General features: G+C 44.5%; 1 protein-coding gene across 1 annotated transcript; it reads left to right on the top strand.

The window, feature by feature from the left end:
- The first annotated feature begins 2,476 nt into the window (after positions 1-2,476).
- On the top strand, positions 2,477-4,732 carry LOC146176403 (sulfotransferase 1C2-like). The gene is made up of 2 exons (XM_084580965.1): positions 2,477-2,616; positions 3,538-4,732. The coding sequence occupies exon 2, from the start codon at positions 3,559-3,561 to the stop codon at positions 4,501-4,503; it is 945 nt and encodes a 314-aa protein (XP_084437091.1). The 5' UTR covers positions 2,477-2,616; positions 3,538-3,558; the 3' UTR covers positions 4,504-4,732.
- Positions 4,733-16,417: the final 11,685 nt, after the last annotated feature.

The following is a 16,417-nucleotide window of genomic DNA, read 5'->3' as shown; positions in this document are numbered from 1 at the left end:
TTTTGTGCAAGTGTTCGTGCAGGCAATGTTGCTAATGCATCTCTGTATGTGCAGCCTTAGACGACCATGGACAGAGAACGAGAAGGATGCGCACGCAACGCTGCATGCGTCCTTTTAGGTCTCCGTTATTGTCCTTTGTTGTCCTACACACGATGCAGGAGCGTATGAACCAGAACGCCCAAGTTCCGACATTATTGAAATGTGTGAATGTTCACCCACCCTTACAAAGCAACTACAATGCGAACATACAACGGTGCATTAGGAACAATTCACTTTTACAGCGTATTACAACACCATAACACAATGGCCCAGAGCAGTCGACGGTCAGCTGGAAAGCGCGAAAAACATAACGATATACAACACCTTGTGCCGTCACCATCGCGCCAGAGATAACGCGGTACATTTAAAAGGTGGTATATCGCATTGCAGCGGTACACTGCGAAATTCAATGCGATACTGTCGCATTCACGAAAACAAGAATAGAGTCTCCCGTCGGCGCACTATGTGGTTGTTTCTACTCGCCAAATGTCTGCTCTGGAAGCGCGATTGAAACCCAACACTTGCTCTCAGAAGCATAGACATGCTCAACAACACAGAATAGATGAGAATGAATGGAGAGCCCCTGTTTCATTTCTCTTGTTCTAAGTGCATTACGTACAGAGTTGAGCTACTTTGACGGCAAAATGTAGCAACTTTGTATGATCCAAAGGAGGAACGCTGTTGAGAAAAGGTATGAAGAAAAGGCGCTATAAGAGGCTGACCTAAACTACACAGCTGACCTCTCATATAGTAGACATTGAAGGCTGACGGCTCAGTATATTTAAAATGGAGAAGGAACCATTATTACGCACAAGACGCACAGACACAGAATATCTCAGAGAAGAGCAATTTTCGCGGTGCCGATGTTTCCTGTGTTATCGACGCAGCTGCCGCGGTCGCATTTTGCTTCAGGCTTCAGGCGGAACGCAGAAAGCGACCATGTACTCTTGAATCTTAGCGCACGTCGATTAGCCCCGTGGACCAAATTAAGCACAGCTCGTGCCTAGACTAGCTGCTCAATTAACGGAAGCATTAGTAGCGCTGCAGGGAGAAGACTGGATACAAAGCACGAGATAGCAAGAAATAGGAAAAACGACCGAGAACAGTTAAGTGGGCACTAACTGCTCGTGCTAACCTTAAGGGGCTTCCGCCCTTCGGGCAGGGCAGGAGACAGGATTTGTAGTTGTAATAACTGAAAAAAGTTAGTTGTGGTTTAGCTTTGTTAACCATAGTTGAATTGCGAAAGCAACGGCGGAAGCTTCTTTTGCCTACTACATTATTTCCCTTTCACGCACGATCAGTGGAAGGTGCTACATTATTGCGGACACTTATGCTCATCCTTTAAGGGTATGACGCGAGAGCGTAAGCTACCAGCCCACATATAAAGTCACGTACGCTTCAACCAAGCCCTATGGACGTGGATGCGTGTCGTAGGGGTAACGAGAATGCAAACGGTTCTGGCAGGCTGATTCTGATATCACCCTCCCATATGAAAGGAGCGACCATAGTTGGCAGCTCCTGCCCGTGGCATAGGGGTAACGTGAATTCAAATGTCATGGCAGGCTGATTTTTTTATGAGGAGACCGTAGCTACGCCTCTTCACGGCGTAGTTGCGGCCTCCCGAGGTCTCGCTTTGGCTGTTGTAGTATAGGTTTCACAGAAAAAAAAGTTACGCTAAATAAGACAACAATACGCAGTCCTGCCTTTCTTCGTTGGAACCCTCAAGAAAAAACTTTTATATCTTAACATGACAGCAGAATACTAAGGTAAAGTTATGATTTTTAGCTTAGCGTGTAAGTCAGGGGAAGTTAGGTTGGCATTAGCGGCCCAAAGACATGGAGTGGAAAACATAATTTTTCCTCCTATGCTAATTGAAACTTGGCATTATTCCACTTTCGCGAGGGTTTAGAGGCTTTAAAAATTGAAGGGGCGAAACAGCGCTCACAGTCACTTTCAAAAGGCTGAATTCTCTTGCATGAAATCAATTAGCCTAGCGAAATAGGAACGATCAGAATATAAAGTGGGAGCCGCCTTGCCAAAGTGTCGGACATACCATGCATTCAGTACGAATGAAAAGTATCAAAAGCGAGACAATCTGAAGCAAAATGACAGTGCCATTTATTTTGTAGACGGGCATATGATCAAGAGTGCCCACTTTTGTTGCTTCTTCACAGGCAAAGAACGCGAAACCCCTCTTCCGAGAAGTAAAGGTAAACCTTGTTACACTTCGCAGAACGCCCGGCGCATTGATTTTGGTCAACGTCACTGTTAACTATTGATTTTGTTACCTTGTATTTCTCCTGTCTGGCACGACACTAGCATGCAAAGAAGCTACGCCATGACTCTCAGCCTTTGTCCGAGTTAAGGAGAAAGCAAGAACCGCAATCTTATCAGCCTCACTTGAGGTGCCTCGCCTTCTTCTTGTCTCTACCGTTATCAAAGAGATTGCATATCATTCTGACCTCTGGAGATGGCATTTTGGCTTCGCTTTCTCAGTCCAAACGTTGCCTCGTGGAGTCTAGGGCTTCAGCAAGCGTCACCGCTTCGATCCTGTTCCAAAGGCCTCGCTAACTCCTTGTAAGTACTCTATTGTATAACTGCAAGAATTTTGATTTGGCTAGTGAATCGAGTCAATCTGCCGGAAGCCTTACATGTTAAAGCCCTATCGGGCGAAAAAGCACCTCAGTTTTGTGAAGATCCAGCAAAAGAAATATGCTTGCAAATCAAATGGTATTTAATGAAATGTTTTCAAACTAAGTAAATTGTATCATTTTGTGATGATCTTTGTTTATCGGGACCAATTGCGTGCCACATGTGCACAGATATTTGCCCTCGACAGCAGCCGAGACGGCACGACATCTTCAGCGCATATCTAGTTCGCACGAAGCCATCAATATAGTAGATGGCGAATTAGGCCATCAGGGGGAAGCAGCGCTAGATGCACGGTGATGCTGCAGTTAAAGATACACTTTGCTCGTTTGAGCGATACTGTTTTGTGAAATAGTCAACTCTGGCGATGTGTATAATATGTGAGTTTCATAAAGGGAGAGGGTTTCGTTCATAATATGGCGGGACGTCGAAGTACTTGGCAAATCTGCGTTTCAGGCCACTTGACGGCGCACTTCTGCTGTCATGGTTACTGGGAGCCAGCTCCTATACCCTAACTGCTACCTTACGCATATTGTCACAGGCAGGAACCGACATCAGGAACCGTTTCAATATCTCGCTTGCCAAGGCATCCTATATGCAAGCGTATTGGCGCACACATGACTCTGGTTTTCTAGAGTCCTATAAGGGTCGACAATTTTGTAACGCTTAAACGACAGTAAAATCAGTCCTTGATTTTATCGCAACGAACAACTCGAGGAGAATCGTTGCTATTGCTAAGCTTTTGCATCTGCAATAAAAAATGCCCTTCAGAGCTACTAATACGCTGCTTATTGCAAATTAAGTCTGAAACCTCTTTCTTGATATTCATTTTTTTTTCTCACATTCCAGAACCAGCACCAAACATTACCGATGGACTTAGCGTCTTACAGATATGTTGACGGCCTCTGGATACACAAGGTTTTCCACGAAGACAACTTGCGTTCTGTGTTTTCTTACGCACCTCGCCCGGACGATGTTTTCATCGCAACGTACCCAAAGTGCGGAACAACTTGGACTCAATACCTTGTCCTAAACATTTTAAGAAATGGCGACCCTCCAAAAACAGCGCTCGACTTCAGTTTGGCTTCCCCTTTCCTGGAACTCTTGGGCGCTGAAGCGGCCGAGAAAATGGTCAGGCCGGGGCTTTTGAAGGTGCACCTGCCTTTCCAGTGGACCCCGTACTCCAAACATGCCAAGTACATATGTGTCGCTAGGAATCCTTATGACGTGTGCGTTTCTTTTTACTACCATATGAAGGGATTCACGCCAAAATCTGAGAAAGATGTGTCGTTCGCCAGATTCCACGAACTGTTCATCACCGGAAAGCTTTCATGGGGCGACTATTTCGATCATCTACACTCCTGGTACGAGCAACGTCACAATCCGAACGTCCTTTTCTTTACATACGAAATGTTGAAGAAGGATACAGCCGACTGGGTGCTAAACATAGCGGACTTCCTCGGGGAAGCTTATGGCGCAGAACTTCGAAAGGACTCGGCCCTGCTTCGCAAAATCTTAACCAACTGCAGCTTGGAGAATATGAAGAGCGTGTTTAACGACAGCATGCCTACTGTACTGAAGGACCTGCTAAGCTTGCCGCCGGAGAAGGCGCTCAAGTCGGTGGAACGCCTACGCGAGCTTGGACCTCCTGCTGAAGGATATCATGAAAGTGAACGCTTTATTCGGAAGGGTGTCATTGGAGACTGGAGGACTCATTTTACACCCGAACAAATCGAGAAAACAAAAGCATGGATTAAGGAAAAAACAGAAGGATCGGACGTGATGGATTTGTGGCGTGACATGGACCTCCCTTGACTTGATCGGCGTGCTGAAAGATATATGTGAGATTGGATTAAAATACTCCCTAAGAACTAACGGGCTTGCTTCAAGGATTTTCTGTGGTTATTATTCACAGTCACTTAGGCGGAACACCACTGAAGAAGCTCTAAACCCAAGCCATGTGTGGAGACCATGCCAATCATGTTTTGTATTTTGTGCTGGCTAGTTTGTCTACTTAATAAATCAAGGTATTTATCGTGCAGCACAACGATCATTGCGTATTAAATTACTCTACATTTCTAATTTAGCGCAATATAATGAAATCATGCGCCCTTGCTCCGATAGTCGGCACTCGTTGCAGTATCACCACTCTGCTTATGAAAGTAATTCTTGCACAACTATGCAGCGTTAGCAGTACGTTCTCAGTGTCCCTTCTTTCCTGTGTTCGAAGTGCAAGTAACGCTAAATTATGGTATTCAGTTTCTTTATGTTGTGCCCAATTGCACCAAGAATTGGGCTGATATTTGAGATAGAGCCTTGAAAACGAGGTAAGTACATAATACATGAAATGACAATATAGGACTCAATATTTAGGCTTGAAGAAGATTGCTAACACTAACCACGGTTACTTGAAGCCTGAGTAAACAAGAAAAGAATCAGCGGAGAAAGCAAATAACTTAATTGTTGGCGCCTCAAGCAGGACTTGCTTCCCGAGTACAACGTGAGTTTACTAACTGCGATGCAAACTCTCCAGAGGCTATAGCCTAGTTGAGTGACGTCAAGGATGATGAATGTAGTACTGTCAAAGCATGACTAATATATTGAGAGACAGATTCAAGTAACATATTGATGAGGAGGTAAAATTGTAGAAATTAACAAAGAAAATTATTGCACGTTTTAAATTCTTATAGTATACAACATGATGAGGGTCGAAAAGTGGATATACAGAAATATATATTCTTTGAAGCAAGGTGGTGAGGAGGAAATTGGGAAAATAATCGGTCCAGGCGAGATAAATCCTAACATGAAAGCATTTGTTCAGCTCCAGTCATATTCATCGTATCATGTATATTTTGGACATATGATCAGTTATGTCCGCGATTTGGATTCACATTGAAGATTGCCTCACGTGCGCTCAGCGATCTCATATTAGCTATGACTGCACCCTGGTCCTTTTGGGCGGTAATATCAGTACCAAGGCGTTTTGTTTGCATATCCTTGCATACATAATTTCGCAGTGCAGGTTCCCAGTATATAGCACTTGTATTTTTGATGAATTTCTATGCGCGTTTTTTGGCCACCCGTAGTTTCATTGAACCCCTTACTAGTACGCACAAACGCCAAACTGCTCTAAGGTCCCATTTATTTTTTCAGCATTCTTTTTTATTTTCCCCACATGTAAGATAGGACAGCTAGCATTGAATAATTAACCTTTCTGCCTTTTCAATGTTCTGCCTCCCAGTGAAAGAGCTAAGAGTATCGATGGTTTTACGCAGGAGCTTGCTTCAAAACAACTCCTTTGAGGTAATCCAGAATGTCACAGTGTATGTTTTTTTGCCCTCAAGGATGATATCATAGGTTTTCACCCTAAATATGCATTTTTGAGAAAAAAAAGGAAACGAAATCAAGTGAATTTTAAGTATCCAGAGCTTCAAAAAGCTACCTCCTTAACTTATTACATCAATCACGCTGGCAGTGTTATCGGCATTCTTCGATGAGACCAGAAACAAATTATGTTTTCCGGAACCCCAATCCGTCGTGATGATATCAGGAGCGCCCAGATAACACCAGTCCATTTTTCTCATGAGAAGGGTGATACTTCGCAGGATCGCATTAATCTTTGTGGCCATACTGAGCTGAAATAGCCATTAGTCGCCACTCTGCGAGGCATAGAAAGCTTATCAGTTGCCTACAAAAAACTGTCACCCACATTGTTGGAATGATATTGCCATTCTTTGAACGCTTTATAGGAAATACCTGATCTAGATTGGACACCCCTAGGTTGCAAATATTGACTAGCCTTGGAGAACAACCTTCTGAACGATATTAAAAAATCCTAAAGGCATCGCCTTCGAATCTAACGTCTTGCTGCCCACCCTTAAGCAAACCGCCATTTTTCCTATCAAATGTCGTCTGGAGCGTGAAGTCGTGCTCCTTACCGTAGCATTACCAGAAGCAGATTATATGTCTGTATTTATAATAATTCCGCGTAGTAGAGGTCATGTCGCAATTAACATTGACTTTGACTTGGCAAGGGCTAATGCTTTTGCAGGTTGTATAGAAGCTCGGAAGAATCCTAAGCCAAATATATACTTGAAACCATCCGCAACCCTTTGAATGAGTGACTAAGTCGCATTGACCGAAATCAGCGGAGAGTAATTAAAAAATCGCACTGTTCTTTCACGTGATGTATTCGCAGAAGAAAACACAGAGTGTGCAAGATGACTGTTACCTTTCCTTGGGGCTCTAATACTGAAATCCAGGAGAGATTCGCTGGCGACATAAGTTTGTGTCCATCGCACACGAAGGCATGTATTATGATCATGACATAGAATCATCATGCTTTGTTATTTTTGCGATTAATGTTGGGGGGGGGGGGTCCGTAATTCCATAAGTTCATAATTTGGGACTTGTTATTTATTTGTGCATATTACAGTACCTGCTGTACTTATAGCATGAGTGGGGTTAAAAATACATACTGGGAGGGCATGGTAAAAAGACAATAAACTTAATGCAAAGGGTTTACACATACGTCGCATATAATACACAGGTGCTGCAAAGTATTAAAAATTTCGTTGGTTGGTTTGTGGGGTTTAACGTCCCAAAGCGACTCAGGCTATGAGAGACGCCGTAGTGGAGGACTCCGGGAATTTCGACCACCTGGGGTTCTTTAACGTGCACTGACATCACACAGCACACGGACACCACTCCAGTTTCGCCTCCAGTATAAGGACCTCCAAGAAGGAGGTCCTTATACTGAACCCAGGTCACATTCTTCACAGAGGGGTGATAAACGCTGCAATGGTGGGCAGACTCTCATTGTCCTTTGCGTCCACATGGATCTTGAAAGAAGCAGCGATAAGCCGTCGCTCTCACGGGGAATAATAACACTTATCAGTTTCCTACTAAAGACTCCCACACACATTGTCGTAATGATATTGCTGTTTTCTGAATGCTCCATGGGAAGTACTTGATTTCGATTGGACCCCTCTAGTGCGCATACTGTGACTTACCGCAAAGAACCACTCTCTGAACGGCATTCAAAAGAGTCCGAGGTGCCGCCTGTACTTCCAAGATTCTGCAACCTAGCCGGAAGTTGACCAAGGTACTGTGCTTCGGATATTTGTCAGTAGCCTGATGTAGCATCCTTTATTTTGGTATTATCAGAGGCAAAGTGTAAGCCTTCGTATGTATGCACTTACCATAGCAGAGATAATGCTGTAATTATTATTGATTTTGACTTGGCGCCGTCATAACTTACTTTATTACATTGTAGAGGGTATGTAAAGAATCCTGAACTAATAGTTTGCTACAAAATCCGCCGCTATCCTCTGAATGAGTCCATAAACCACGTTGACTGAAATAAAATATGAGAAAGTTCAAGAATGAGTCCGTGGTGAAATAAGTGCTTCTCTATGGCACACAATGTTCATCACAGAGTTAAATTATTGCGGAATGTTTGGCCAGTGCAAACAAATTAACCTGTTAAATTTTGTCAACGCACTAGACTGGAGGAAATGAGGATGTTGTACGGTGTTATCATCGAAGATAAACACAGGTTTTAAAATTTTCGAATTTTAATGCGTTTCCCACCAGAAAAATTGCACACCAGAAATGAAGTTTCAAACCTTCATTAGGAATTTGAATGAACCTAGCTAGAGACCCAACTTCTGCGCACGCACGCACAAGACTGAATTACATTACTTCTAAGACTCGAAGATATACGCGTAATCTCTCACGACGAGAATGGCATATGGGGTGCGTGCAATTATCCACACACTCATCGAACGCTTCTCTCTGGCGAACGTTTCATGCCATGGAGCACGGTTGCCGTCGTTCGGATGCAGCGGCACTGGCATACTTTGCAGCTAACTTGTCTCTGAATGATTTTGCAAGACAAACAGCGCAAGCTTTTCCCCTAGTACAATGTGTGGCCTGCACCAGCTACATAACTTACTTGATGGGCATGCCAGCCCATGCCAATAAACTGCCATCTGCTGCCGACACCAAGATAATTGCGAGCCCATTCTCCATGTCTGAATTGCTTGCAGCTATAGATGATGCCAATCGAAAGAAAGCGCCCAGTCCGGACTCCATTACATACAAGTTTACAAGAACTTCAGTTTTGATGCACTTCCTCAACCCCTTGACACCATAAATAAGGTGCGGCAAGACGGCAATGTACCAGAAAGCTACTGTCATCCCTATACCAAAGCCGCGCAAACTCCAATAGATTTAAGCAACCTTCGACGTTTGTCCTTAACGCCAACAATGCCAACAATTTGCAAGCTGGCTGAGGAAATACTATCCGCATGAATCTCGTAGTGGAATGAACATCACGGTTTTTAGCCCGCGGCCCAAACTGGTTTTCGACCGTCCATTGGCAAGAAGCTTTCTCGCTTTCATGGCGTCCTCAGTATTATCATCCACCCGCAGCCACAATGTATGCACCGTCTTTGCCATCGACGTCGAAAAGGCTTATTATAATATGAGTCATGCTGCCATTCTGCACTCAATCGACATGCTCCATTTTCCACTTATAGAGAATTGGCAATAAGCCTCTGCAGCGATGCAATCGGATCATTCTTGCCTCTTCACGGTGTACCCCAGGGATCAGTGTTGTCACCAACATTATTATATATTGCATTTATCTCCCTTGCATAGAAATTGCAGAATCTCCTTGATGTTTATTTCTTAGTATACGCTGATAACAGCCCGCTGTGGAGAACATACTAGGACCTTCCGACTCAAGCTCTGAAAGCAGCTCAAGCAGCCTGGCAGTCGCTGTATTCACAGCAGAGCGTTGATGTACTGTACTAACATTGTGTCGTGTCCATGAAGTCAGCGTTTGTAGATGTGGATTATCAGTGCGAAGACAAGAATACCATTTATAAAAAATAGGTTTTAAATGGTTTTCCGCAGTTTGAACTCGTCAGCGTCACAGCCGGGCATTCGTCAATTTGAAGACGCTGGTTTGCAATGAAGCAAGTAAAAATTGCTGAAGAAGTCTGTGAACTGTCTCTTAAGGTTAAGTTCAGGGAATCACACAAGTGTTACCAGTCCCCGTAAACACCTTTTGCAGGTCTTCGCTCAAGTAGATTCAATACTTTGCATACTTAATCATCTATCTTTTAAATTCTTCCTCCATTTTCTCATACAAACCTATTAGCATTCAGTCTTAACGTTCTGCATTATGTCAAAGACTCTATACAGCTTTAAATCCCTACTTTAATTAAGCAGTATGAATGTGCCTTCGTAGTGCTTGACTGGTATCCAAGGGTACTCCGAGGGTTCAGTTTACCCCCTTCATCCGTGTTTATAAGAGAATTATGAGTTGGTAGTTCATGGCAACTTGGCCAATTCACGTGCTCTCGTGACGTCGCAGAACAAGCCGTCCAAGCTCCCTGACGCATTATTGCCTGTTATCTATCACCTACCAAAAATGCCCGCAATCTATTTCTCACAAAGGCAACGCTACAGCGAATTTTCTGGAGAATAGAGTGCAACTATAGTGCGCTAAATATTGCAATCTTTAGACTTACAGTAGCATCAATGTGTATATTCATGTTTTATACCTCGTTTAACTATTTCGTTCTTCGTACTGAATAATATTATAAAGAGCATTTCTTTGGTAAAATACAGAGGCATTTTAAGCGCTTTAAATTGTAAGAAGAGGTTCACGTGAAGCCCATGGAATCAGCAAGATCATAAAGATGCCATTTAAACCATTGCACTGGGGCACAACTAGCTTATCATGCCGTAAAAAGCCTGCTAATGGAGTTCAATATTTGGAAACTAATGCCCATTGGAAAGCTTTATAAGGAGGCATCTCTTCCCTTTGTATGACTTTAGTTCTGCAAGGTAATATTTGGACCGTAAATAAACTAAAAGATATATAGTTTTTTATATATTTATGTCTTTTTACTGCTCTCTACCAAGCGAATACTGGTCACCTAGCTGTGCAATCCATCGGATGAGCCCGTGTTGGTGCGTAATCTACTGGTTTTCAAAAAAAAGTCTGTTCTGCATAACTGAAATTCTCCGTATACTCTACGCGCGCGACGGATAGCATAAAACTAAAGTTCTAGTTGGTTTGGGTTGTCTGCGACTTACTCCCGATGTGTGAATACCTCAGAGTATGTCGGTACAGCGTCTGTATGAGCTTGCGCGTTTCAGAGCCACCAGCACGCCTAATATTTACTGCGTTGCAAATCTATGCCACAGTCAAGGAATCAGCTATAAATTACACCAAAAGCTCACTGTCGCACAAAACGTTCATGAAGTGGTGCAACTAAGGTTTAGTTTTTCCAAGAAATTGCGATTACAACACGCGGCTCTGTTTTCCAGTCCTTCATGTTAGGCTTGAACATGCCACCTATTTTCCTGAAGCTCTCCACGGTTCTGCAATGTGATGGCCTTTAGTTTATTGTGGGAATGAGCTGCATTCATAGGACAGAAAAAAAAGGTGCCTAGATTTCGCGTATCTTCAACTTAGCCTTTAAAATGATATAACATATGGTTGCTGTAAAGCTTGTGAGCTTGTTTGCAGGTCGTGCAAGTCGATACTTGAAAGAGGCTAAGCCTGTCAAACAGAAACTAACCTTGGTCGTGTTTATTTTCCTTTCAGATCAAAGCAATTAAGTCAAGTTAAGATGGACGTAGAGTCTTACCGGTATGTTGACAGCCTGTGGATGCATAAGGTCTTCCACGAGGACATCTTACGCTTCGTGTTTTCATATAGACCACGTTCCGACGATGTTTTTATTGCCACGTATCCCAAGTGCGGAACTACATGGACTCAGTATCTCGTCCTCAGCATCCTGAACAAAGGTGACCCACCGAAGACAGCTGTCGATGTTTCCACTGAAAACTACCGCATTCAACGAATATAGAGACATCTTTGTAGGCCTTTTGCGCCTGGAACCCCGACTCTCTTAGCATGTGCAGATTCTACCTTATATCCTTCTTCATGCTGAGAACGTTCAATGTTTTTTTATCAAATCCATCATTACGCAACGCCCGGTGTGGCAAATCTTAAACCCATACTATTACAATTAAATCTTTCTGAATGATGCCGTCTTCAAGGTTTTCAACGTATACATCAAATTTATCATCACTCTTGTTCTTCCTCAATCGATTTGTCTTCGTTCTTGAATGACATTAGGGAGATTAGTTTAGAAAAAACAACTGTGGTTAATTTTCAACTCCTTTATACAAAGCCGCACTCGCCGGAGAGCATCGGAAACGAGCTGCTTGCGTCATCGGCGTCCCTGAGTCTGTTTATAAGCAGAAACTTCACTACGCCAGCCAGCTCGACCCTTCAGCCTCAGTGTCAGTAGGGGTCCACAGTTAATTTTTTATTACTACTAAGGAAGCGCCCCTTCCTCCCCTCAATCCCCCGGCTCAAACTACTAATACATGCGCACACAGTTGTCTCTAGAGGCGAAGGTTGGCAATGCCAGTAATTTCCGAGACGGGCCAAAGCGTCCTTTTTCGGAGCCATTGTGAAAGAATAGATGTTGCGCCGTGGAGGCTGCGACCGCGGAAGTGGCAAGCCGAATCCTTAACAGCTTGTTCCTGTTCGCTATACAAGTTGGATTGTGTGAGCAATTGCCTTTTTGAATTATTTGTTCGCTCGGAGAGTTTATTTTTCAGCCTGCGCCATAAATTGCTATCTTCATCTTCATTCTTCATAGGGATTCCTTTGCTTTATTTTGACTCGACGTTGCGACCGGAAGCTGGCCTTCATCAGGAGTGTGAATGTAAACGATTCGGCTAGGTTCTAAAGACGAAGGGTGGGAAAGAAACAGATGGTGGAGAGGGAAAGGGGGAAAGAGGGTTTAGCGGCAGGAACGTACAGTGGTATTGTGATGGTGGTTGGTGTAAAAAGCAAAACTTAAAAAAGCAGGTTCCGGTGGGGTGCGGGATGGAAAAAAAAAAGGAGAATGAAAGAAAGACGGCGCATAGAATGCCGCATGATAATAAGTATGACTTCAGACAAAGGAGTGGTGCGGCCTTCTTTGTGTATATGGTGAAGGAGGCTGGCACTCTTTCGGACTACAGGTTAAGACTGGTAGACGCCCGCTAGAATAAAGTGAGCTCGACTTAGCAGTGTAGGTGAGTTGTAACTGTCACAGTTAGAGTTTTAGAGTTTGAATGGACTCTTTTGAGCGAGGAAATAAGAGGGTATCTGAAATTTGGAGCGGCAAAAGAATGCGTCTACATTGCGCATGTGTTGTCTTTATGAGCTGTTTTGTTTTATTTTCAAGTGACTAGCAGAAAGCCGCATGCTCTACTTTCGTAGAGAACAAACTACGACCACACATTGAGTGATACCTACAGCAGACCTCCATTCATCATCACCTACGCGTCACAATAATATTGGTTCTGTGTCATAAAGCGCCCGGGAGAGAACCTACTCGGGCCTGCGCCTTCCCGCAGTAATTTAAAGACGGGACTTCCCACTATATAACAGGAGTATTTTGTCTAAAATACCATTGGAAGCAACTTTAAAAAGGGAGCACGAAAGCACTTGGCCTCGAAGCTCAACGCTCTGCCCTTATAGAAATTATCATGCATATAAAAAAGACGATTCCAGTCGTCAAAGGAATCTCCCTGTAAAACATTAGCACATGAGTCCTCTAGTCTGGTGGTGAAGAATGAAGGCGATAACGATTGGCTAAACTCTCGTACAAGCTCATATTTTCTAGTGATGACCTGACTGATCGCAGGACGGTCTGATAAAAGCAGCTATCTGAACGCCATGTCGTACGACCTTTGCGGAGTGGCGGAGGAATCCGATCATGATTATGATGTGTGCTGCCGCTAGTTCGGATTTGTGCGGGTCACGTTCCTGTTCTCTCTTCAGTATTTGTGCTCCATTTTGTGCAGTATTCTGGGACACAACTGCTTTTTAAGCATATTCTTTACATTGCCGGTAAGGAAAATGAGTTCTGCTGTTACATACCGGGGCGAGCAGTTTTAGTCTTGAACCCGGTCTGCTAGGGTACAACCATAGCCTCCTTTATACTCCCTGTGCCTGTCAACACGCCGCGTGAACAATAGAGCGGTGCCGTCGGGTAAAATTGCGCGGCGCTGCCGCTCCCCTGGCTGAGGGCGCCACTGACGTAGGGGTCGAGGCGCACGGGTCTCACGGGTACGAACGTCGGCGCGAGGCTGGAGCGCTGTTATTCGCTAGCGAGACAACTGTTTCTAAGCATGAATCGTGCATATTCAGCATATTTACTTGTAAGGCCGACATCCACTAAGCATATCATGTGATCATATGATACTGGTTAGGCAATAACACCAACGCTATATGACATTTTATGTCAGGTAGTTTCAAAAAATTGCGCATAGCTCGAAAAACTGCATGACCGCTCCGCTAGCGCCCATGATAATGAAAAAAATTACAATGCTAGTCTACACTGCAATAAAACAAAATTTAAGAAGAAAGGCACCAGCATTTATTCACACATTTCACAACAGCAATTGTGCTACAAGAGTACCATGTAGAAGTGGTGTGATTAATAGTTAACAAGTAAGGAAAAATGTTCACGGTGACTGCTGTCACTGATAGCACTTCAGAAGGCAGCTTGATTTACAGATGACTGGAACAACTGCATTGCAGCATGCCCATTGAGATCTGTAAGGAGAACAATTTTGATATCAGCTGTTACTTCCAATGATTAAAGCGCGTCGTGCAAACGTTTTTGTTTAACTTGAAAAACAAGGAAAGACATATACGCGTTGCATATTTCTGTTGCGATCACTCCAAAATAATCGTCACAATAGGCCAAGCTTGTGTTTTTATTTTTTCGCAGAAATGCGCAGTTAGCGAAACAAAAAATACTGCGCTGGAGCACAATTAACATACCACACAGACGAGCTAACCAGGTAGGAAGTTAGCATCGCAGTCCAGAAAATACACGTGCACATTTAATATTATTATGACCTTGCTGACGCCTAATAAACACACTTCTGGTGCTGTCATTATTTTTCACAGGCCTTAATGCGGTTTAGTACGAGTTTTGCGGTTTCCGATGCTAAAGAGGGACAGCAATTTAGTTGACAAGGAAAACTAATATAGGCTTTGCACTATTTGGTTTAACTCACTTTAAATTATTATTCTTCACAATAGGTAAATCTTGTGTTTCTTTTTTATCACAAAATTTCGTTATTAGCGTATACTGCAAAAAAAAAAAAACTTCGCAGGAGCACATCTAACACTACGCAGACGAGCTAGGCAGGGAAGCAGTTAGCATTGCAGTCCAGAAAGCACAGCTGCACATCTAACACTACTATTGCAGTGTTGACGCTTAAAAACACGGTGTTTGGTGCTGTCACTATTTTTTTTACAAGCCTCAAAGCAGCTGAACACTACGCAGCGATCGCCGGAAGAACAAAGCAAAGCTGGCACTTACCAGTTGGTGCAATGCTGTATTCCTGCAGCACCGGAAGGCAGAGGAAAGTACAAGCATGACCTTGCACACTGCAAAACAGTCAACGAAATAGCGAGAAATCCGCAGCGCGTGGCTATCCGCACTGCTTTGCAACACGGCGCACCCGGCACTCGCCTGGCGAGGTTGACCTTACGTCGCTGTCGCCATCTCTCGGCAGCCAGCGGCGTAACTTGTCAACGAGGGAGGAGCGGCGGCGACGGCCGCGGAGCGCGGAGTTGCCAGGCACAGAGTGTATAAAGGAGGCTATGGTGCAACTTTACACTGCCTTTGTGCCTTTTGTGTGTGCTTAATTGCTCGATCATCCACAATCTACCACTTCGTGGATAAAAGTGCCGCCGTTCACGTGCGCCATTACTCGTGCTTACGTCACCGACCCGCATTTAATCATTGTTTTGCCACTGCCTTGGATGACAGCGGTGACCAGAGGCGGGCAACCTGATAAGGCAGACCGATCTTTAAAATCACATCAGCCTCATTAGGCGAGGTGAGGTTAAGGTGAGGTCGACCACAGCTGAAAATATTGTTACGTGGTGGCATGACAAGCGATGGAACACGGCGACACAACAGAAACAGAACGACGTGATGACATGACGATGAAATATGCTTTAACGGCAAGCGGGCCTGGCGCGAGCCCTCCATCCCGCGCCACTTCCTGCTTCGTCATCTTCGTAGCATTACCCGGGGCCACCGAGCGATCGTACCGATCGATTGCTAGAAATCTAATGCATGACGTGACGATGAACACAGACAGAGGATTGGGACATGATATGCTGGACACCACAATGAATGTGAAGATGGGAAGAATGCTTGCGACGGAGCATCAAGTCCAATCTTCACCGTTTGCCGAAGGCCAAGGCTCATGGACACGCCGAACGGCTTGGGCGGGGTGCTGCCTTCCCTCGAGTGGTCGTGAGGTCGCTTCGTCGTGGGGTCGGTAGGGTCGGCTTTGAGCTCTTCCTGGTCGTCGTGTGTTGTGGTCAGGGCTTGGGACGAGGCTGGGGACAGCGGCTGGTCGGGTCTGAGCAAAAAGGGCTGGGGCAGAGCTGGGCGGCGATCTCCACGGGCTTTCGGTAGATGGACCCGGTGTACTGTTGGCTTCGACGGTGCAAGGCGAGAATGGGGATAAACCGCACCTCCAACCAAATGTTACGTGGTGGCATGACAAGCGATGGAACACGGCGACACAACAGAAACAGAACGACGTGATGATATGACGATGAAATATGCTTTAATGACCAGTGGGCCTGGCGCGAGCCCTCCACCTCGCG

This window comes from Amblyomma maculatum, chromosome 10 (assembly GCF_055883805.1).
Source record: "Amblyomma maculatum isolate TAMU_Amacu chromosome 10, ASM5588380v1, whole genome shotgun sequence".
In the NCBI taxonomy this organism is placed as follows: Eukaryota; Metazoa; Arthropoda; class Arachnida; order Ixodida; family Ixodidae; genus Amblyomma; species Amblyomma maculatum.
The sequence above is the reverse complement of the archived record's forward strand: the minus strand, read 5'-3'. Positions and strand labels throughout refer to the sequence as shown.

Excerpts from the sequence above, each read along its gene's own strand:
- LOC146176403 (XM_084580965.1), top strand. The coding sequence starts at position 3,559 with ATGGACTTAGCGTCTTACAGATATGTTGACGGCCTCTGGATACACAAG.